At 50.0% G+C, this 21,695-nt stretch overlaps 1 protein-coding gene across 4 annotated transcripts in view; it reads right to left on the reverse strand.

Annotated features, from left to right (window-relative positions):
- KIDINS220 (kinase D interacting substrate 220) overlaps positions 1-21,695 on the reverse strand; it is a 182,492-nt gene that overhangs the window by 124,783 nt on the left and 36,014 nt on the right. For all 4 annotated transcript variants that reach the window (XR_012230825.1, XM_073568178.1, XM_073568177.1 and 1 more), the window contains exons 8-14: positions 21,398-21,595; positions 3,917-4,015; positions 3,711-3,809; positions 3,240-3,338; positions 2,861-3,038; positions 1,431-1,595; positions 94-273 (exon numbers count right to left, since the gene is read on the reverse strand). Coding sequence is in view for 3 of the 4 variants with exons in the window: in XM_073568178.1 (XP_073424279.1) it covers positions 94-273; positions 1,431-1,595; positions 2,861-3,038; positions 3,240-3,338; positions 3,711-3,809; positions 3,917-4,015; positions 21,398-21,595 (1,018 nt within the window). In the remaining variant the exon portion in view is untranslated. The remainder of the gene's footprint in view (positions 1-93; positions 274-1,430; positions 1,596-2,860; positions 3,039-3,239; positions 3,339-3,710; positions 3,810-3,916; positions 4,016-21,397; positions 21,596-21,695) is intronic.

Here is a 21,695-nt window from a genome sequence, read left to right on the forward strand (position 1 = left end):
CTAGTGCCGTCTATGCATTTCCCCACATCTATTACATATTTTGAGCTTTATACCATAGCAATTTACTTTGATTTCACTCTAAATTTTACTTACTAAAGAATATGTAGAGGATGGCGAGTAAACTGAGCGCCACAGAAATCCCCAGCTTGGCATCCACCGTGAATGACAGCAGGAGGCCGATAGTGCTGCACATCAGAAGAATGAGGAACACAATAAGCCAGGAGAACTGGAAGAGCGGCTCGATCTGCTGGCCAGCGAAGGTCTTCATCTCATCTGCAGATATAACGTGGGACAAAGTGCAATGGAAAATCAATGCGTACTTATAGCTACTCCCCAGTTATTGAACATTGTTACTAACATCATGTTTTTTAATCCTTTAGTGAAGGAGCCGATTAAGACCTTATCGACCAGGCCAAATTTTACATTTCATTTTATTTGTTTTTTTTAACTTTTGAAAAAATACTTAATCTAATGCCAACTCTAAGCCCAACCCTGATACTAAGCCCAAACTTAAACCTAACCCCAATCCCAACCCTAACAGCAGAGACTGCAAGAAATAAAAATTATTAAAAACAGGATTTTTGGGGGTGCTAGAGCCTTATTCCCAATTGCAGTGTTAAAACCGTGATTAGGGAATAAGGCCCCTTAGCGGCCCCAGTTTTAATGCTTATCGGTCATTGAGGGGTTAAACCCCACTTCCCATCTAAAACAGAGCTATAGCCACGCCCCCGGCCCTGACAGAGTGCCGGCCGCAATATAGAGGGAGTGTCGGTCAGGGCCATGGGCGCGGTTACAGCGGCCGATCTGTATACTCAGAGTGATGACTGAACTGGCGGGACTGAAGATGTGGGGCAGTGGGGAGAGAAGCAGTGTGGACAGAAGATGCGGAACGGTGTTGAGAGAAGTAGTGTGGACTGAAGATGCGGAGAGAGAAGCAGTGTGGACAGAAGATGCGGAACGGTGTTGAGAGAAGTAGTGTGGACTGAAGATGCGGAGAGAGAAGCAGTGTGGACTCAAGATGCGGGGCGGCGGAGACAGAAGTATGGCGGCGTGATATAAACTGTTTACTTCTCCATTACCGCTACTGAATCAGCATGTTATCCGAAGCCGGCGGTGACAGCAGCAGTGGGACTGACAGCTACCCTGACCCACTAATGACAACCCGTTCAAGAATAACCAGTGCATGCTGGGAGACTCAAATGAATCATTATTGGAAGAAAGAATAAAAAAAATACAAACAGGAAGATAAATGTAGAGTGGGAACCATAGGGAATTTTTTATTGAAATATATTAGTAATGTGGTTGTCGTACTGTATTAAATAGTTATACATATAGTATGAAATTCACAGTTAGCTTCAGACCACCCCTTTAATGTCTATGAAGGCCTTTAGACTTGTCATTGACTAATATTGACTTAGCAATAACATTACCTTCAAGCTTTTTGAGCAAAAAGGACTTCCCGCTCCCCCACTGAGCATAAAGTCCAACGCAGATGGGAGGTTGCATTGTTGGCTCGCTGAGGATGTCGGCCAGGGCACTACTGTACAAGTCATAGCCCAGCATGTCACCGTCAGACTCAGTCGGAGAGAGGTGCCCTGTAAGGGACAGCAAATAAATGAGGCCTGGACTAGGACAGAAAATAAATACAAGGGTAAAGGCACAGTTTGAAAACAAAGTACCATATTTTTCGGACTATAAGACGCACCTAGGTTATAGACGAAGAAATTAGAAAAAAAATTGAAGCAAAAATGTGGTCAATACTATAGTTAATATCCCCCATCCTGGTATGCAGGGCCCCCATCTCCGTCCTGGTATACATGGCCCCAATCCCTATCCTGGTATACAGGGCCCCCATCTCCGTCCTAGTATGCATGGCTCCAATTCCTATCTTGGTATGCAGGACCCCCATCTCCGTCCTAGTATGCATGGCTCCATTTCCTATACTGGTATGCAGGACCCTCATCTACGTCTTGGTATGCATGGCCCCAATCCCTATCCTGGCATGCAAGGCCCCCCATCTCCATCCCGGTATTTATGGCCCCATTCCCTATCCTGGTATGCAGGGACCCCATCCCTAACCTGGTGTGCAGGGACCCCATCCCTATCCTGGTATGCATGGCCTCAATCTCTATCCCGGCATGTAGGGCTCACATCCCTATCCTGGTATGCAGGGACCCCATCTCTGTCCTGGTATATATGGCCCCAATCCCTATCCTGGTATGCAGGGCCCCCATCTCTGTCCTGGTATGCATGGCCCCATCCCTATCCTGGTATGCATGGCCCCATCCTTATCCTGGTATGATTGGCCCCAATCCACATTCGGTGCCACCAGCTGCTTGATGCTTGTTAGTAGCGCATGGCAGTGACGTCATGCGCTGCTTACAAGCCTCCAAGGACAGCTGCTGAAATACTCACAGCTCTCCACGTCGGGACTGTATGTGTGGAGCGCAGTGAGTATTCATTGCTCTTTAGCGGGCACAATGTTAGCAGCAGCCGCCGGGTTTCACGAGTGCCGCAACTAAAGTGAAGTAATATTCATTGCATTCCACGCCCATGGGAGTGGAATGCAGGGAATATACATTGCTTTAAGTAGCCAGCACACTCTAAAGCCTGGCAGCTGCAGGAACCTGGCTGCTGTGGCTAACACTTTGCTCGCTATTAAAGAGAAATGAATATTAATTTCTCTTTAGCAGCGGGCACAGGAGTTAGACACAGCAGTGGGCTCCAGCCTCCTGTGATCTGTTGCTCCGCCGCTGTAGCTCCCCCACCTCAGCCTGAGCTGGGGCATCCAAACTATAAGACACACCCCCCTTATAGTCCAAAAAATATGGTAGGTCTGTATGGAGAGAACTAGACGTACTGGCACCAAATATCTGGGTGAGAATGCTTTTCTGGTGGCTGCAGTCAATGTTGTACGGAGTCTCTCCAGCTTTGTTGGGCCTGTACAGTAATCGGCCATCTTTTGGGTTCCTCAGGAGCAGTTCTGCGAGTTTACGGCTTCGGCCTCTGATTGCGATGTGGAGCGGAGTGTCTCCCTTCTGAAAATACAATGTATTTATTGTAAACCCCAGATGGAGAAGCAACTTGTAGGAAAACAAAGAAAGGAAAAATGGAATGACGTGATGGAGTTATAAATGACACACACCAGGGTAATATTAGTGAATGTCTGGTGCACGGTTTTCTGTATGGACGGATTACGGTAAATTAGATCCTTTATCACCGGTTGCCAATTCTCTTACCTTGTCAATGGCAGAAACCTTTGCTCCTTTGTCAAGCAGGAGCTCCACCACTTCTATACTTCTCATCTTGGTTGCCTTAATCAATGGAGTTTCTCCATCCTGAAAAGCAAGTCGCACATTACTCTTTAACCCTTTCAACACTGAGTTTTGTCCACCACGTATAATAGGGCTGTATAATAGGGCAGGGCTCCCCAAAGCCAGTCCTCAAGGCCCACCTACAGATCATGTTTTCAGGATTTCCTTAGTATTGCTCAGGTGATAATTGCTTCACCTGTGCAATACAAAGGAAATCCTGAAAACATGATCTGTTGGTGGGCCTTGAGGATTGGAGTTGGGGAACCCTGTAATAGGGGACCAAAGCTAAAATAAAATAAACGTGTGAAATTTCTACAATCATTTGCAGGTGATAGATCACCCCATATACAGAGATGTACGCACCCGGCGGTGGAGCCAAATATCACTGATTCTTACCTTTGTACAGATTTCAGTGTCCGGGTTACACTGTAAGATGTCCCGGACCATTGTAGCATTCCCCTTCTCCACGGCCCAGTACAGAGCAGTTTTGTTGTCCTAAGAGACAGAAGAATATGACAGGAGGATCCAAAACTGTTGGTTCATTCAGGCCAATGACAAATGCATCATAGGAAAATCGGGAAAGAATAAATTAAAACGATTACCTGTCCTCTGATATCGATATCGGCATATTTATGCAGCAAGGCTCGGACAATCTCGACGTGGCCCCCGCGGACAGCTCCAATCAGAACAGTGTCTCCATTCTGTTATTTAGAGAAAAAGAGTTGGAGAATATCCACAGAAATGGCATCGAATAACATCGCTGCACAGTAGTCACACAAGCCTCCACCAAACAGGCTTAAAAAGGCTTATTACCTGGGCAACTCTTTAAATGAAGGGCTTTCTGTCTTAAAAAAAAAAATACATTAAATAAAATAAATATGATAAATAACAGACGTTCTCCTCCTGCAGCCGTGCCAGACCTGCTGGGTTTCACATGACACAGATATGCCACGTGAGCTCTCATTTCTTCCACGGGAAGTGCGAGCGGAGCAGCTTAATGACGGCTGATAGCAGGGCTCACGTGGCATAACTACGTCACACAAATCCCAGCAGACCGGGCGCCACTGCAAGAGGTGAATGTCTGTTAATTTTACTTTACAAGGGGGACTACTTCGTTTAATAAGCCTTAAAGCTGGAGCCTCAGTTTAAGCTTCCTGAGATGGACAACCCCTTTAATGATCACAGGAAGCCTAGTGGGGGTCTGACTGTAAGGCCATGTTGTTTTAGTTCTTGAATCTTTACAAATAACTTTCTTAATATCTTTAGAGCAGGTAAAGGGCTTTTCCACTGCTTAGAAACTTTTGTCTCAAAGTCATCAAAATCAGCTCAGTGGTTCTGACCCCCTGCAGTGCCACAGATCACCTGTTGTCAGCGCTGGTCGGATGGATAGCATTCAGCGCCAGCACAGCTTCATACATTGCTTCGTGGACTGTTTACTCAATTCCTATTGAAATGAATAGGCCCTGAGCTGCAGTACCCAAGAACGGCCACTACACCGTGTGCAGAACTGCGCTGGTCTGGGTCCATCCACGCCTTAGAACCGGCTTCAAATATATGAGTGTAAATGGGCATCTCCTACTTATTCCCATCATGTTTAACTTTACACTTTATACCCAGCTTAGATGAAGTAGTATAAAACAGGACTGCATCGCGGGTCTGACATATCCCCCCAGAGACCAGCAGGATCCACAGCAGACCCCAGAGCACCGGCTAACCATCTGCATCCTATAATAGTTATTAATCTGCTCGCACATTTCCTTTACATTGCAGATCTGTCTAAAGTGTCTCCATGGAAAACTTTTCTTCATCTAAAACTATTTCTCCCCATTACCAGCAGTTACTTTGAGTTTCGTTGTATTTTTTTTTTACTGCAGAAGAATGATTTTTTTTCCCTCTAAAACCAGGGCTCAGGGGGCACCCAAATACGAGAGGACTGAAATAGCTCCACTTCAAAGATTTTACAACAAATCCCACAGTGCAAAGTGTCCATCTGCTCCTGTCCGGTGCTGCCACACAGGGGCTTTGGCTAAGTGGCGCGAGCAGATGGGGGAGGCAGATGGGGGAGACATATGGGATCAGACTGCTTTAATGTGCGAGTAAACAAATACTTCAATTCGTTCCATATTGGGAGGCTGCCCAATGTCATGGGGACGTACTTCTCTCAGTGCGGAGCATGGACGTGAGCAAGAAGTGGGTCTTGTCCTTCACGACTGCAAAGAGGACTAGTCGGCCGGATGAGAGGTCTGCGCTGGGAACGGAAGTCTGGATGGGAAGGGGGTCGATATTTATTGGAGGACAGCCATTTCCTCTGTGAAGAGGATATTTGCAGATTATATTTGCCTGGGAGCTCTGTATGGCCCATGGCCCTCACTTTATAGAAAAACCCCTGAGTTATATGTACACGACATTGGAAAACGCAATGTCTGAAGGTTAATAGTGTTTTTTTTATTTCAGGTGACAGATTAAGAAATTTCAAAAAATAATATAGAGCCACTCTCACTTGACATCCTAAGGATCAGCGCACCCTACAATAGGTAGATGGTGGTACAGAACATATAGTGCTGTATGGAACAGAGGCAACGCTACACAGTCAGCGAGTGCACCATATGATCTATGTGTGCATTGCTACAGTGTAGCCCAGACTTCTGCTAGATATGTGTCTATAATATGGCTACTGCCAACCACATTTGAAAGGGATTGTGCGGTGAAAACATATTGATCGATGGAGGTCCGACCACTGTGGCCAGCACCGATCGGTGGAATGAAGAGTTATCACAGAATCATAGATTGCTGTAAAAGACAAATAGCGCAATAGTGCATTATCCGGTGTGCAGATAACAGCAGCAAGTAATACACTCCCCAAATGGAGTTTTGTAACAGGCAATGGAGGATTCGCTGCTGCAGAACCACAGATCCACAAGGGACCAACATGGAAGATTCTGGATAGGAAAAATGTGGTCAGACAATCCGCGCCGCGTTTCAGAGTCTCACAGAACTCCTTCCTCAGGGTTTTTTCCTGAGGAAGGAGTTCTGTGAGACTCTGAAACGCGTAGAATAAAGACCACTGTATTAATAATCCGAGTTTTTAATGATTCACGGCGCGGATTGTCTGACCACATTTTTCCTATCCAGAATCTATCACAGAATCATAAAATGTTGGAATGGACCTTCAAGGTCCTCGGTCCAACCCCCTGCTCAATGCAGGATTCACTAAACCATCTCAGACAGATGTCTGTCCAGCCTCTCTTTTAAGACGTCCATTGAAGGAGAACTCACCACCTCTCGTGGCAGCCTGTTCCACTCATTGATCACCTCACTGTCAAAGTTTTTTCGAATATCTAGTCTGAATCTTCCATTTATCCCCATTACATAATGCAGCGGGAAATTAGATGCCGCTCAAAAAGAAGGAACATAAAAATAGAGATGAATAGGAAGTAAATGTACGGGCTAAAACAGGATTTTTGGGTTGCTTACCGTAAAATCTGTTTCTCGGAGCCTTCATTGGGGGACAGAGACCTTGGGTGTATGCTGCTGCCACTAGGAGGCTGACACTATGCACAAAAAAAGGTTAGCTCCTCCTCCGCAGTGTACACCCCACCGACCGGCAGAGAATTCCTCAGTTAGTGAGAAAGCAGTAGGAGAAGTAACAGAATAGGTTGACAACATAAACAACTCAACTGTAACCATTCAACCAAAGTAAGAACAGAAGCTGTAAAACATGGGAGGGTGCTGTGTCCCCCAGCTCCGAGAAACAGATTTTACGGTAAGCAACCCAAAAATCCTGTTTTCTCGTTCGCCTTATTGGGGGACACAGAGACCTTGGGATGTCCCAAAGCAGTCCCTGGGGTGGGAAACAAACTTCCATCAGGCCAGCGGACTCACCACCGCGGCCTGCAGAATCCGTCTACCTAGGCTGGCGTCCGCCGAAGCGTAGGTGTGGACTCTGTAGAATTTCACAAACGTGTGAACCGATGACCATGTTGCAGCTTTGCAAAGCTGCAGTGCGGAAGCTCTGTGGCGCACCGCCCAGGAGGCACCCACTGCCCGAGTAGAGTGGGCCCTGATACCCGAAGGGGCTCCGCGACGCTTAAAACCCTCCGTCAGGCGCAATAGATCTGACAGGCACACAGTAATTAGTTTCACTTCTCTCTCCTTGCCCACTTATCAGAAAACCCCACCCCTCCTAGTTATCTCCTGACTCTACAGGCTCTGTGAAACCTGATATCACAGTGACTCAGCAGACCTTCTAGTGAGCAGATATCAACACTTTGGCTTCTCAGGCACATTGCGCCTGATTTCAACACAAATTGAAAGGTTAGTATTTTCTTTTTTTATTCATCACGATTGTGTATTTAGCTTGTTTTATGAAGGATTAATGCCAAGTTAGTGTACATAAGTACTGTTTTCTTAGACAAAAGGAGGGTGGCTTCTAAGGCACATTGCGCCCTAACACATACTCTTTCTCTCTTGCTTCAGATTTTCTGCTGCAATGGCCAGAAAACAGTATGATTCATCTAAACCCCTTCATTTAGAAGAAATGAAGATTTTTTTGTTAGAAGATGATGAGGAAGAACCAGCAGTAACTGAGGATTTAGAGGAATCTAGTGACATTTCATCTGAAGATGAGGTAGCAGAATGTAACACTGATTCTGGAACAGAGCAGGATGGTGATGACACTGATACAGAGGAAACAGACACAGATCTAGCTTATTATTTGGGCAAAGATAAAAATACAAAGTGGAACAAAAAGGCACCCAAGAACAAACAGCGCAGAGAATCCCACAATATTATTACACACCTTCCTGGAGTTATTGGAAGTGCTAGAAAAGCTAAAACTGCAGTGGAATGTTGGAGTAATCTAATTACAGATAGCATGTTGGAAACTATTGTTCGGTTCACTAACCAGTATATTGACACAAACAAAGAGCAATTCTCCAGAGAGAGGGACATCAAAAACACTGATGTGATTGAACTCAAGGCATTTATTGGCTTGTTATACCTAGCTGGTGCTTTCAGAGCAAATAGGCAAAGTTTGGAGGAGATGTGGGGGACAGACGGTGATGGCATCGAAATATTCAGCCTTGTGATGAATCTGAAACGATTCAAAGTCCTGATCCGTTGCCTCCGTTTCGATGATCGAAGTACCCGGACAGAACGAAAAGGTTATGACCGGCTTGCACCAATTCGGGACATATTTCAACAATTTATTATGAATTGTCAAAAAAGCTATTGCCCGGGGCAAAACCTCACTATTGATGAGATGCTTCCAGGTTTCCGTGGAAGATGTGGTTTTCGGCAATATATACCATCAAAGCCAAACAAATATGGAATTAAAATTTTTGCCATGGTTGATGCAAGGATGATGTACACTATGAACATGGAAGTTTATTGTGGAAGACAGCCACCAGGTCCTTTCAATGTGAGCAACAAGCCTAGTGATGTGGTAAAGAGAATTGCTGAGCCAATGTTTGGATCTGGTCGAAATATCACTGCTGACAACTGGTTTACTGACTTTGATCTGATTGATTTTTTAAAAACGAAAAAGCTGTCATATGTGGGAACTGTTAGAAAAAACAAAAGGCAGTTGCCGCCAGATTTTCTATATACAAAAGGCAAACAACAGTATAGCACTATGTTTGGGTTCAGTAATGGAAAGATTTTAGTTTCTTACATCCCACGCGAGAGGAAAAATGTGATTTTGGTCTCTTCATTACATAATGATTACACCATTGATCCAGAGTCTGGGGAGCTAAGGAAACCAGAAATCATAACTTTTTATAATTTGACCAAAAGCGGCGTTGACACTGCTGACCAAATGTGTGGCAATTTCAATGTAAGTCGAAATACCAAACGCTGGCCGATGGTAATCTTCTTTACAATGCTGAATGTGGGTGGCATCAACTCACAAGTAATTTACCTCGGTAATGAACTTAAACAAATGCGCAGAAGAATGTACCTAAAACAATTGGCTAATGAACTGGTGAGTGGAGAGCTAAGCCTAAGAAGTACAAAGACGGTTGGAATGCCCCTTGCCCTGCAACACCGGTTGAAGAGATATCGTCCCAAGGACGTTCCAGAACAAACACCGACTCTACCACCTTCTAAAAGACGCAGTTGTACTACCTGCTCATTTGTATCTGGTTTCAGAAGGCTTTCTAAATATGACTGCAAAAGATGGATTTTTGGTTCTTACCGTAAAATCTCTTTCTTGGAGCCTTCATTGGGGGACACAGAATACCATGGGTGTATGCTGCTGCTGCTAGGAGGCTGACACTATGCAAAAACAATGAAATTAGCTCCTCCCCGGCAGTATACACCCACCGACAGGCACCAAGCACCTCAGTTGGTGAAAAAGCAGTAGGAGAAGCAACGAGAAAAAACTCGAACCATATGTACCAACCCAACAGGGGACTCTAAGACCCAACACGGTACAACTGAAAAAGGGAGGGTGCTGTGTCCCCCAATGAAGGCTCCAAGAAAGAGATTTTACGGTAAGAACCAAAAATCCATCTTTCTTTATCGCCTTATTGGGGGACACAGAATACCATGGGACGTCCCAAAGCAGTCCCAAGGGTGGGAACCGCAAAAAGGAACGAAAGTAACCGAAAGGCTCAGGTCGGCCGGTGAGCCACCGCCGCCTGCAGAACCTTCCTACCAACCACAGCATCAGACGAGGCCTGGGTATGAACCCTGTAGAACCTCGTGAAGGTGTGCAAAGATGACCAGGTTGCAGCCTTGCAAATTTGCATGGCCGAAGCCTGGTGACGAGCAGCCCACGAAGCTGCCACAGCCCGGGTGGAATGAGCTCTTACTCCCGGAGGGGGCCGCTTTTCCTGAAGACGATACGCTTCCAGAATGGTAGAACGAATCCAGCGAGCGATCGTGGATTTGGAAGCCGGAAGGCCCTGCTGGCGACCTTCAGAGATGATTAGCAAGGAATCGGACAGACGGAAGGAAGAGGTCCTGGCAAGATAGACACTCAGGGCTCTAACTACGTCCAGTTTGTGGAGAGACTTCTCAAGAGGATGAGATGGAGCCGGACAAAAAGAAGGGAGGACGATATCCTCATTGATATGGAAAGCGGAAACCACCTTTGGAAGAAAAGAAGGAACGGGCCTGAGGACGGCTTTGTCCTGATGGAGAATGAGGTAAGGGGAACGACATGACAAGGCCGCCAATTCAGAAACTCTTCTGATGGATGAAATGGCGATCAAAGAGGTGACCTTCCAAGAGAGAAGGAACAAAGGAATGTCCTGGAGAGGCTCGAACGGCGCCTTCTGGAGCGCGCTAAGGACGAGGTTGAGATCCCACGGGTCTATTGGCGAATGATGAGGAGGAGCCACGTGGGAAAACCCCTTGTAGAAAGGTTTTGACCTGTGGTAGAGAAGCTAGCTCTCTTTGGAAGAGGATAGAGAGAGCGGAAACCTGGCCCTTGAGCGTACTGAGGGACAGACCCGCGTCTAACCCAGACTGAAGAAACCCCAGGATAGACGGGATAGAGAAAGACATTGGGAAGACTCTTATCGCACCAACGGAAAAAAGCCTTCCAGTACCTATAGTAAATGCGGGAAGAGGCTGGTTTCCTGGCTCTGATCATAGTTTGAATAACCTGACTGGACAGACCTGATTCCTTCAGAATTGCGGTCGCAACGGCCATGCCGTCAAACTCAGAGACTGAGAATTCTCGTGGTAAAGGGGGCCTTGCGAGAGAAGGTCTGGACGGTCCGGAAGCCTCCAGGGAACGTCCGCGAGCATGTTGACCAGTTCCGCGTACCAATGCCGTCTTGGCCAATCTGGAACGACTAGAATCACTGGTACGCCTTACGATTTTATCTTTTTGACCACCCGAGGGATCAATGCCAGAGGCGGGAACAGATACGGAAGTTGAAACTGGGACCAAGGAGTCATCAGTGCGTCGCACGCGACGGCTAGAGGGTCCCTGGACCTGGCTACGAACTCCGGCACCTTGTGGTTCATCCGAGATGCCATGAGATCGACATCCGGGGTGCCCCAACGGTCGCATATCTGAGAGAAAACCGCGGGGTGCAGGACCATTCGCCGGACGCTAGGCCCTGGCGACTTAGAAAAACGGCTGCCCAATTTTCCACCCCTGGAAAATGGACGGCGGAGATTGTCGGAACGTAACGTTCTGCCCAGCGTAATATCTTGGCCACTACTGACATTACTTGTTTGCTGCGCGTGCCCCCCTGATGTGTATGTACGCCATGGCCGTGGCGTTGTCCGACTGAATACGGACCGGCTTGCCGGAGAGGAGGGGCTGCCAATGAAGAAGGGCCAGGAAAATTGCCCTGATCTCCAAAAGATTGATTGGGAGGAGAGACTCCTGTGGCTTCCAGCGGCCTTGGGCCGCTTTCTGATGGAACACGGCTCCCCATCCTAGAAGGCTCGCATCGGTGGTGATGACTTGCCACTGAGGCGGAAGGAAGGACCTCCCTTGGAGAACTGACGCTGGCCGTAGCCACCAAGTGAGAGACTGCCTCACCCTGAGAGGAAGCCGAATAGGACGGTCCAAGGACATCGTGGTCTTGTCCCAGGCTGAAAGCAGAGACAGCTGGTGGGGGCGAAGATGAAACTGCGCAAAGGGCACTGCTTCCATGGAGGCCACCATCTTCCCCAGGACCTTTATGCAGAACCGAATGGGAATGGGAGCAGGCCTCTTGAGAGTTCTGATGCCCTTGGACAGAGTTGTAAATTTTTCCTTTGGAAGAAAAAACACGGGCTAGCTCCGTGTCGAATTCCATACCCAGAAAGGTCAGACGCTGGGTGGGGATCAGAATGGACTTCTCCTTGTTGACCAGCCAACCTAGGCGGCTGAAAGTGTCTAGGGTTATCTGAAGGCTCCGGAGACAGTCCTGGCGAGACGAACCCTTGATCAAAAGATAGTCCAGATAAGGGATGATGAGGATCCCTCTGGAGCGAAGGATGGCCATGACGGTCGCCATCACCTTCGTGAAAACCCGGGACGCTGAAGCCAGGCCGAAAGGAAGAGCTGTGAACTGAAAGAGGTCTCCCTGAAACGCAAATCGAAGATACTTCTGATGTTGCACACAAATTGGAATGTGCAGATAGGCATCCCGAATGTCCACCGAGCAGAGAAATTCCCCGGGCTCCATGGAAGCAATCACCGACCGAAGAGACTCCATCCTGAAATGAAGAATCTTCACGTGGCGATTGAGCAATTTGAGGTCCAGAATAGGACGAAGAGAGAGGTCTTTCTTCGGGACTACAAGGAGATTGGAGTAGAACCCAGAAAACCGTTCGTCTGAGGGAACGGGAACAATGACTCCGGCGGAAAGAAGGGAGGAAATGGCCTGCAGAAAACCCGGAATCTGGGCCCGCTGTCGCGGAGGCCCGAGACCGGAAAAACCGTCTGTTCGGGAGTGAAGCAAATTCGATTTTGTATCCGGATGCGACGAGTTCTCAGACCCAAGCGTCGTCGACAACGGACAGCCAAGCATCCGCGAAAAAGGAAAGTCTGCCTCCCACCCTGGAAGAAATTCCAGGTGGAAGTGACCAGTCACTTAGACGAAAATCTGCCGGAATTGGCTCCTGCAGATCTGGAATATTGTCCTCTAGATCACCAGCGAGGAGTGGGTTTGTAGGAAGGTTTCCTCTGATCCCGCTCCCTGGTGGCAAGCGGCCGATCCTGTTGAGTGGCTCTCTTCGTGGCAGAGAAGGGACGAAAGGGCCTGAATGGTCGAAACCCCCTTCTGTGGAAAGGACGTTTTGTCGAGACTGGGGAAGCGAAGTACTTCTACCTCCAGTGGCATCGGAAATTATCTGATCCAGCTTGGCCCGAAAGAGCCAAGAACCATGGAAGGGCAGACTGGTGAGCGACTTTTTAGAAGTGGTATGCGCATTCCAAGACTTTCACCAAAGACCTCGGCGTACAGCCACTATATTGCAGTTAGCCCTTGCTACGCCACCGGCCAAAAGGTATTTACCCGCATGCTTAATTTGGTCTGCCAGAACTTCCAACTCGTCCTGAGGGGCAGCCGACAGAATGCCCCTGCGAAGAATTTCTGCCCAAGTCGAAATGACATTTGCCACCCAGGCAGAAGCAAAAAAATAGGGCAGAAAGAGGGGCTAGATGCTTCAAAGAGGATAGACAAGGAACTGGTGGGCCCACTTCGGGAGCTTTCGTCCATTTTGTAAGAAGGTCCGCATCGAATGGATACAGGACGTCTAAGTACCTGCAGCCTGAGAAGTGCTTCTCAGGGGGCTCCCAGTGTTTGGATAAAATGGTCTCGAATTCCTTGTGATTAGGAAAGTTTCGGGAGGAAGGTTTTGCTCGTTTAAAGGGGACGGCGCCGTCCTGAAGAGGAGCTTTATCTTCCTTTATTTCGAGCGATTTGAAAATGGCCGATAAGAGACTATCGACCATGTTCTGAGACTTAAACATGTTATCTGCGTCTGAGTCAGATCCCGTCGTTTTCTGACGAGGGATACGAGAAAAGCAGCCTGGGTAGAGCGGACGGACCTTGCGAGCTGGAAGACGAGCTAGAAATAACGCGCTTCCTAGCAATCCTATCCGGCCTGTCCCTGTGGAGGTCGCGGTCAGGTGCAGACGACTCACCGTGAGAGGCGGTCGGAGCACAGGTGGCTGCAGAAGACGTTCCAAGACCTGGACCAGGGACTGAGAGACATTGCAGCAGCCCACTCTGGAGGAGGAGGGGTGCGCTCATCCCGGGACTCGGGGTGCTCCGGTGGGGCAGACATCACGGAAGGACTGCCGGACGGGCAGAAGGGAGACAACTGCCTTGACGCCCGCTTCTCTTTGCAGTGCGCGCAGGCGAAGTGGATAGCGATGGATCTAGGGTAAGGAGCCCCTGCAGAGTAGGACATATGCAAGGACTGCAGAATTACTGCAGCCAGTATCTGAATAGGGAGTACTGCCGCGGGGGCTGAATTAGGGGTTCAGAAAAAAATAAGAGCCTACCGTCGCCAGCACCGTTATCTGATGTGGAGCAGAACAGCAGAAGAGTCCCCCAAGCTGAGATCCCTGGCATGTGTCACACGAGGAATCAGGGAGGTGCAGGACCTTAGAGATGGGCGGTGCTGGGCGGCAGCGCTGCGCGAGTGGCTGAGACCTGGGGGGGGGGCGGGTCATAAGGAGACAGAACGCAGTCCCGTGACTGACTGAGGAATGGCGCCAACAAAGCGCGCGTTCTGCAGCGGGCACGCACCGGAGCAGACCGAAAGTGAAAGTAAAAAATCAGCGCCGCGCCGTTTTCTGCCCCCGCAGCCCTGATCCTGGAGCGATGAGCCCGTGACGCCACGGTAGATGAGGGAGGTAAGGGAGAGAGGCCCCACTGCTTCAGGGAAGGGTACCCGGCGTGAGAGCTGGGAGGCGCGCGGCTGCAGAGAGGCGCGCGGCTGCATAGAATGGGCGGGAAATTCAAAGCAGACTCTGCTACCAGACTGTATGGTAGCGCTTACCTGACGTCCACATGCCTGAAGAGGATGACCACAGGGGCCCGCGATGAGTGGGTGCCGCTGGGAATGAATGTCCTCTGCCCCGCACTCTATCTGGATAGTGCAGAAGACGGCGCCAAACCCTTCTGCCTGCAAGGGATAGTCACCGCCGGTGACCGCCGTCTTCCTCTCAGCCCTTTCCCGGGAGAGGGGTGAGGAGGGGAATTGGCTAGGACCCGCCACCTGAAGCCAGCCCGTAGCACCCGAGGGTGATAGGGAAAGGGTCCTGCCTGCGGTCCTGAGAGTTGCGATGTGGGTAACACCACATTGCTCGCTCAGCCGCATGATATGGGAAAGCAGGGTGAACATTTACCCCCTGTTTCCCGGTGTAGAATCTGGAAAATAAATGGGAAAAGATTAATACACACACACAAAACCTAAAAGAAAATGGTTAGATGCGGATCTGGGGAGATCCCGGTCCGCCTCCTACAGACACTAAGCACAAACTGAGGTGCTTGGTGCCTGTCGGTGGGTGTATACTGCCGGGGAGGAGCTAATTTCATTGTTTTTGCATAGTGTCAGCCTCCTAGCAGCAGCAGCATACACCCATGGTATTCTGTGTCCCCCAATAAGGCGATAAAGAAATATGTAAAGAATCAATCTGCCTTTCCCATGCAACTTTCGTCTGCCAGCCTTGCTTTTCTAAGTGTACCTGTGCTGCTTCTGCTGCAATTGAAACCACTGAAGATGAGTAGAAAATAATTAAGTAACATCTAAGTGCAATATCCTTTAAGTTTTTTTCCATAATTTTATATTTAAGCAATAGTTAAGTAAAGATAACTGGAGCCTATTTGGCGGTACTACTGAAAAGTGGTACTTTTAGTTTTAATAAGTTTATGGTTAATAAATGTTTTTTTTTGCATCTGATTTGGTGTAATCTCTTTTAATACATTCCTATGAAGGTCACTGACTACTTCTATAGTCCTGAAATTGAAATATGTAGCTACTATAGGTGGTTTTCTGACCTGTGCTTGTCAGGCACATTGCGCATGAACTGAGGAGAATCTATATTGCGCCTGACGGAGGGATATCACGGTAGGCTTCCAGGATAGCCGATCTGATCCAGCGAGCAATGGTGGCCTTTGACGCCGGGTGACCTTTCCGCGCTCCATCAGGGATAATGAAAAGAGACTCTGTCTTTCGCAAGGAAGTCGTCCTAGACAGATAGACTCTTACCGCCCTAACCAGGTCCAGCTTGTTCAAGGACCGCTCTCGGGGATGAGTTGGATTCGGACAAAAGGACGGTAGCACGATATCCTCGTTGAGGTGAAACGAGGACACCACCTTCGGAAGGAACGAGGGCGGAGGCCGCAGAACTACCTTATCCTGGTGGAGAACCAGAAAGGGAGAGCGGCACGAAAGAGCTGCCAATTCCGACACGCGCCGGACGGAGGTGATGGCCACCAGAAATGCTACCTTCCAAGAAAGGAGAGAAAGGGAAATATCCCTGAGGGGTTCAAAGGGCGGACCTTGCAGAACCTCAAGAACCAGATTAAGATCCCATGGATCCACGGGCGCCCGGTACGGCGGGACCGTGTGAGCCACGCCCTGAAGAAAGGTCTTAACCTGAGGACGGGAAGCCAACGTTTTCTTTAACAGAATGGACAGCGCCAAAACTTGACCCTTCAGGGAACTGAGGGCAAGCCCCGCATCCAATCCTGCCTGAAGAAACGCAAGGACTGAAGGGAGCGAAAAGGACATGGGCGCGACGTCATTGGTCTCACACCAAGTGAAATAGGCCTTCCAAGTACGGTAGTAAATCTTGGAAGATGATGGCTTTCTGGCTCGGATCATGGTCTGAATTACGTGGTCGGAAAATCCTGCTCATTTCAGAACCTCGGTCTCAACAGCCACGCCGTTAAATTGAGCGGCCGAGAATTGGGGTGGCAAATCGGACCCTGAGACAGCAGATCTGTTCTGTCTGGAAGCTTCCAGGGGGCGTCCGCGAGAAGGTTGACAATGTCCGCGAACCAAGACCTTCTGGGCCAATTCGGGGCAATGAGAATGACCAGAAGTCCTTCTGCCTTGATCTTCTTCAACAGCTTGGGAAGAAGAGGCAGAGGAGGGAACAGGTAGGGAAGTTCGAACTGGGACCAAGGAACGGCCAGGGCGTCGGCGCCCACTGCCAGAGGGTCCCGAGACCTGGACACGAATTGTGGGACTTTCCTGTTGAGGCGAGACGCCATGAGGTCTACATCCGGGGTTCCCCACCGAAGGCAGAGCAGATGAAACACTTCCGGATGTAGGGACCATTCTCCCGCCGCGAGACCCTCGCGGCTGAGAAAATCGGCGGCCCAGTTGTCTACGCCGGGAATGTGAACCGCGGAAATTGTCGGAACGGAAATCTCCGCCCAACGAAGAATCTTGGACACCTCCGCCAGGGCTGAGACACTCCGTGTTCCCCCTTGGCGGTTGACATATGCCACCGCTGTGGCGTTGTCTGTCTGAATCCGTACCGGCAGACCCTTGAGGAGCCTTTCCCAGTGGACCAGAGCAAGATGGATCACTCGAATCTCCAGAACGTTGATCGGCAGCGCTGATTCCCGATCCGACCATCGACCCTGAACAGTGTGGTTGCGGAACACAGCACCCCAACCGAGGAGACTGGCATCTGTGGTTACTATCTGCCAGTGAATGGGAAGGAAGGATCGACCCGATAGAATGAGAGGTGACGACAACCACCAGTTGAGAGACCGCTTGATCCGGTAAGAAAGATGGACAGGGCGATCCAGGGACCGAGGCGACCTGTTCCACTTCGACAGAATGGCCTGCTGGAGAGGCCTGGCGTGAAATTGGGCAAAGGGAACTGCCTCTATCGCCGCCACCATCTTTCCCAGGACCCTCATGGCTGTACGGAGGGATGGGAATCGCGAGGTCTGCAGCGATCGTACTTCCTGCTGCAGAGAGAGAATCTTTTCTTGTGGGAGAAAGACCCTTGACCGACGAGTGTCGAATAGAAGACCTAGAAAGACCAGGCGTTGGGTAGGAACCAGACAGGACTTTTTCCTGTTGACGATCCACCCGAAATTGGAAAGAGTGTCCAGGACGATTGACAAACTTTGGTGAGCCTGTTGGAATGAGGGAGCCTTGATCAGAATATCGTCTAGGTACGGGAAAAGAACGAGGCCTCTGACTCTCAACAAAGCCATCAACGCAGCCATGATCTTCGTGAAGACTCTGGGAGCGGTGGCAAGACCGAAGGGCAGTGCGACAAACTGGTAGTGATGCTGTCGAATCGCAAAGCGCAGGAGCTTCTGATGTCCGGAGAAAATTGGAACATGTAAATAGGCATCTTGGATGTCTATTGAGCACATGAATTCCTGCTCCTCCATGGAGGCGATGACCGAGCGAAGCGACTCCATGCGGAAGTGGCGAAGGCGGACCCTCTTGTTGAGCAGCTTGAGATCCAAGATGGGTCGAACTGTGCCGTCTTTTTTCGGCACTACAAACAGGTTCGAGTAGAACCCCGTGAAGCGCTCCGATTCGGGAACGGGCACAATCACCCCGGAACTGAGGAGAGCAGCGATAGCCGTAGAGAACCCCGGGATCAAGGCTGGATCCTTTGGAGGCCGGGATTCGAAGAAACGATCCCGTGGGAGAGAGACGAACTCTATCTTGTATCCTGAGGATACGACCTCCCTGACCCAGGCGTCCTCCACGGCGGCCAAACGTCCCTGAAGGAAAGAAATCGACCTCCCAATTGGAAAGGCCCCTCGCATGCCCGATGATAGTCATGCTGAAGTAGACCGTCCAGATCTAGATCTGGACGGTCTGCCCTGGGAGGAGTGGGGTCGCCAGGAAGGAGTGGGTCTGAAGGAAACTTTCTTTCTCTCCTGGCGAGCCTGCGGTCTCTGTTGGCTGGAGTTGTCCGCCGTATTGAAAAGACGGAAAGTCCGAAAGGGTCGAAACTGACGCCTTAGAGGGGGTCTGCGAGGCTTGGACTGAGGGAGGAGTGAACTCGTGCCTCCGGTGGCGTCCTTAATAATCTGGTCCAATTGGGACCCAAAGAGGCGCACCCCCTGAAAAGGCAGGTTAGTGAGGGACTTTTTAGAAGACAAGTCCGCTTGCCATGCCTTTAGCCAAATTGTACGTCGAATTGCAACAACGTTGCTTGACGCCTGAACTGCACAGGATGCAGCATCCAAGGAAGCGGAGAGAAGATAGTCCCCAGCATGGGAGATCTGATTGGCGAGATCGGCCAAATGCTCCGGTTGCGCCTTATCTAAGATGCCCTGACGAAGGTCGTCTGCCCACGTGGCTATGGCCTTTGCTGCCCAGGATGAAGCAAAGATTGGACACACCGCCGCTGAAGCCGCTTCAAAGGCAGACTTCGCCAGGGATTCTATAATCCTGTCATTAGAATCCTTTAGGGACGCCACGCCTGAAAGCGGGAGAACTGTGTTATTGGATAGCCTGGACACAGGCGGATCGACCGAGGGAGAGGCCGACCAGTTGTCCGTGAGCTCCTTAGCAAATGGGTAGAGTATGCCGAGACGTTTTCCTCTTTGAAAGCGTCTGGTCGGATCTTCTCTTTCCTTGGTAAAAATTTTCCCAAACTCGGAATGGAAAGGAAAAACCCTGGAAGGAGTTTCTGCCCGTCTGAACGAAACCTCCTGATCTGAGGATTTCGCAGGGGAGTCAGCAATATCGAAGGTATGATGGATCGCAGCAATGAGGTCCTGCACTGTGACCTTCATGCTTGCATCCTGGTCCGAATCCAGCTCTAAAATCCCCTCAGATGACCTGTCCGAAAGCGCTTCCCCTGACTCGGGAGAGGAGGCCCGAGAGGGAGGCTGGTGAGAAGGGCTATGCGGTGAGATGGGACTAGGAGAGGATTCCGGCTGGGAATCTTGCCTGGGTCTTTTGCGACTACCGCTGGCTGATTCAGATGGAACAATTTGGGACCTGCTTGGCCCTGCTGAAGAGTCCAGGGGCAACTTATCAAGAACGGCCACCAGGGACTGAGACACCCTGGTGAGGTCTGCCACTGATTGAGATAGCGAGGAGGCCCAGCCCGGCATGGGGGGTTCACTCACCACTGGGGCTATGGATGGCTCCTGAGCGGCGTCGGGCTGGATTGGATTGCTACAATCCAGGCAGAGGGGAGTGGGCTGGCCTGAGGGAAGTTTGCGATTGCACGAAGAACATGCAAAGTACTTGACTAAAGTGCAGGGGAGGGCGGTAGAGCGGGTACGATCAGACTTAGAGTTAGACATAGTGAAAAGCTGAGGTAATGCCGGAAGGTTGGGGGACAGAGGGCGGAGAAGGGTCAGTCTGCAGTGCAGAGCTACTCACGGTCCGGAGTCCCCAGAAGCGATGCTCTGCGACCTGTCAGTGGATGTAGGTCAGAGCGAAATCCGGCCGACAGACCTCCTGAAAAAAACCAGCTGGAGAAGATGCTATCCAGTGAAGAGCTGGTGCCCGGCTAACAGGCTGGGAAAATGGCGCCTTCCTGAGAAAAAGCGCGCCTTCAGGAGAGGAGGGAGGACGGAGCACCACGCAGGGTTAACAATTCACTGCCCTCTAGCCAATAACAGGCTGGGCAGGTGAAGGACAGGCGGTGGGAGGGCCTGGGAAGAGCGGGAGAGAAGCCCGCTTAGAAGAAAGGGGCGGGGGGCGTGGCCGCGACGCAGCGGTAGGCCCGAACTGAAGCCGGGGCCTAAATTAGTTGCGGCGGCCGCCTGTCAGCAGGGGGTCGGCGCGGAGGTCCGAAAAAGTGGGACGCCGCAGTCGCAAGCCGCTCCCAATGGGAAAAAACCCTGTGCTCCCTGTCCCCAGAAAGGGGGGAGGGAAGGGGGGGATGCCCAGCAACATTGAGCTGCCTATAGCCTTGTGGCGACTGCGAGCGACCGCAGCGCCTACAACCGGGGTTCCCCTGTGACCATTGAAGAGGCGACCGTCGGGAATGGGCAGCCAGGTAAATAAATAAAAAAATAAAAAAATACTCACCCATCCATGATCCGTTACCTGTCTGAAGAAGTCTTGCGTCTCATCCAACCGACAGGCTCTGGTAGGCGAGTGGGAGGGAGACTGGCGACAAGGACCCCTGGAGTCGCTGGCACGTCTTGGTGTCGGCGTCCGTCTGGCTGGTCCTGCCGTGGAGAACTGCAAGGATACGGGTTGGCAGTACACGCCGTACTTGCAGACTCCATGTGGGAGTACAGATGTGACTTTTCACTCTGTATCCCTCTGTAGAACCTGAAAAGGAACGACGCACGACGAGGTAGATATGGGTCTAATAAAAGACCCGTGTCCACCTCCTACTGACACTAAGCTAAACTGAGGAATTCTCTGCCGGTCGGTGGGGTGTACACTGCGGAGGAGGAGCTAACCTTTTTTTGTGCATAGTGTCAGCCTCCTAGTGGCAGCAGCATACACCCAAGGTCTCTGTGTCCCCCAATAAGGCGAACGAGAAATGAATATGTCTGCCACTTGATTTTGAAGAGTTTCTAAACTTAAGCAAAATGTACTCTAGGAGCAGAAAACCCGCGAGTGGAGGACCGGATGATTTTATTGTAATGTCCACATCCCTGTATGGTCAAGAAAAAAAAAAAAAAAACCACCAGGCACAAAAAACACCACCTTACCCGGTCAGGGATGTTGACATAGGTGCCGGCATCCAGCAAGTCCTGCACAATCTCAGTGTGACCCTCTTTGGCTGCTATAGCGAGAGCCGTGTTGCCATCTTTATCGGTCAGGTTGACATTTGGGTTCCTCTTCAAAATTTCCTTTACGGTGTTGGTGTACCCGCCCCTCACTGCAACAATCAGAGCCGTCATGGAATTCTGCAAGAAGAAACGACCTATTCAATGGGATGCGATTCTAAAAAAAACACTGCCTCTTAACCCCTTCCCACCATTCTGCATTGACACTTTTGTTTTTAAC

This window comes from Dendrobates tinctorius, unplaced genomic scaffold, assembly GCF_039654945.1.
Source record: "Dendrobates tinctorius isolate UK_male_01 unplaced genomic scaffold, ASM3965494v1 ptg000021l, whole genome shotgun sequence".
Lineage (NCBI taxonomy): Eukaryota > Metazoa > Chordata > Amphibia > Anura > Dendrobatidae > Dendrobates > Dendrobates tinctorius.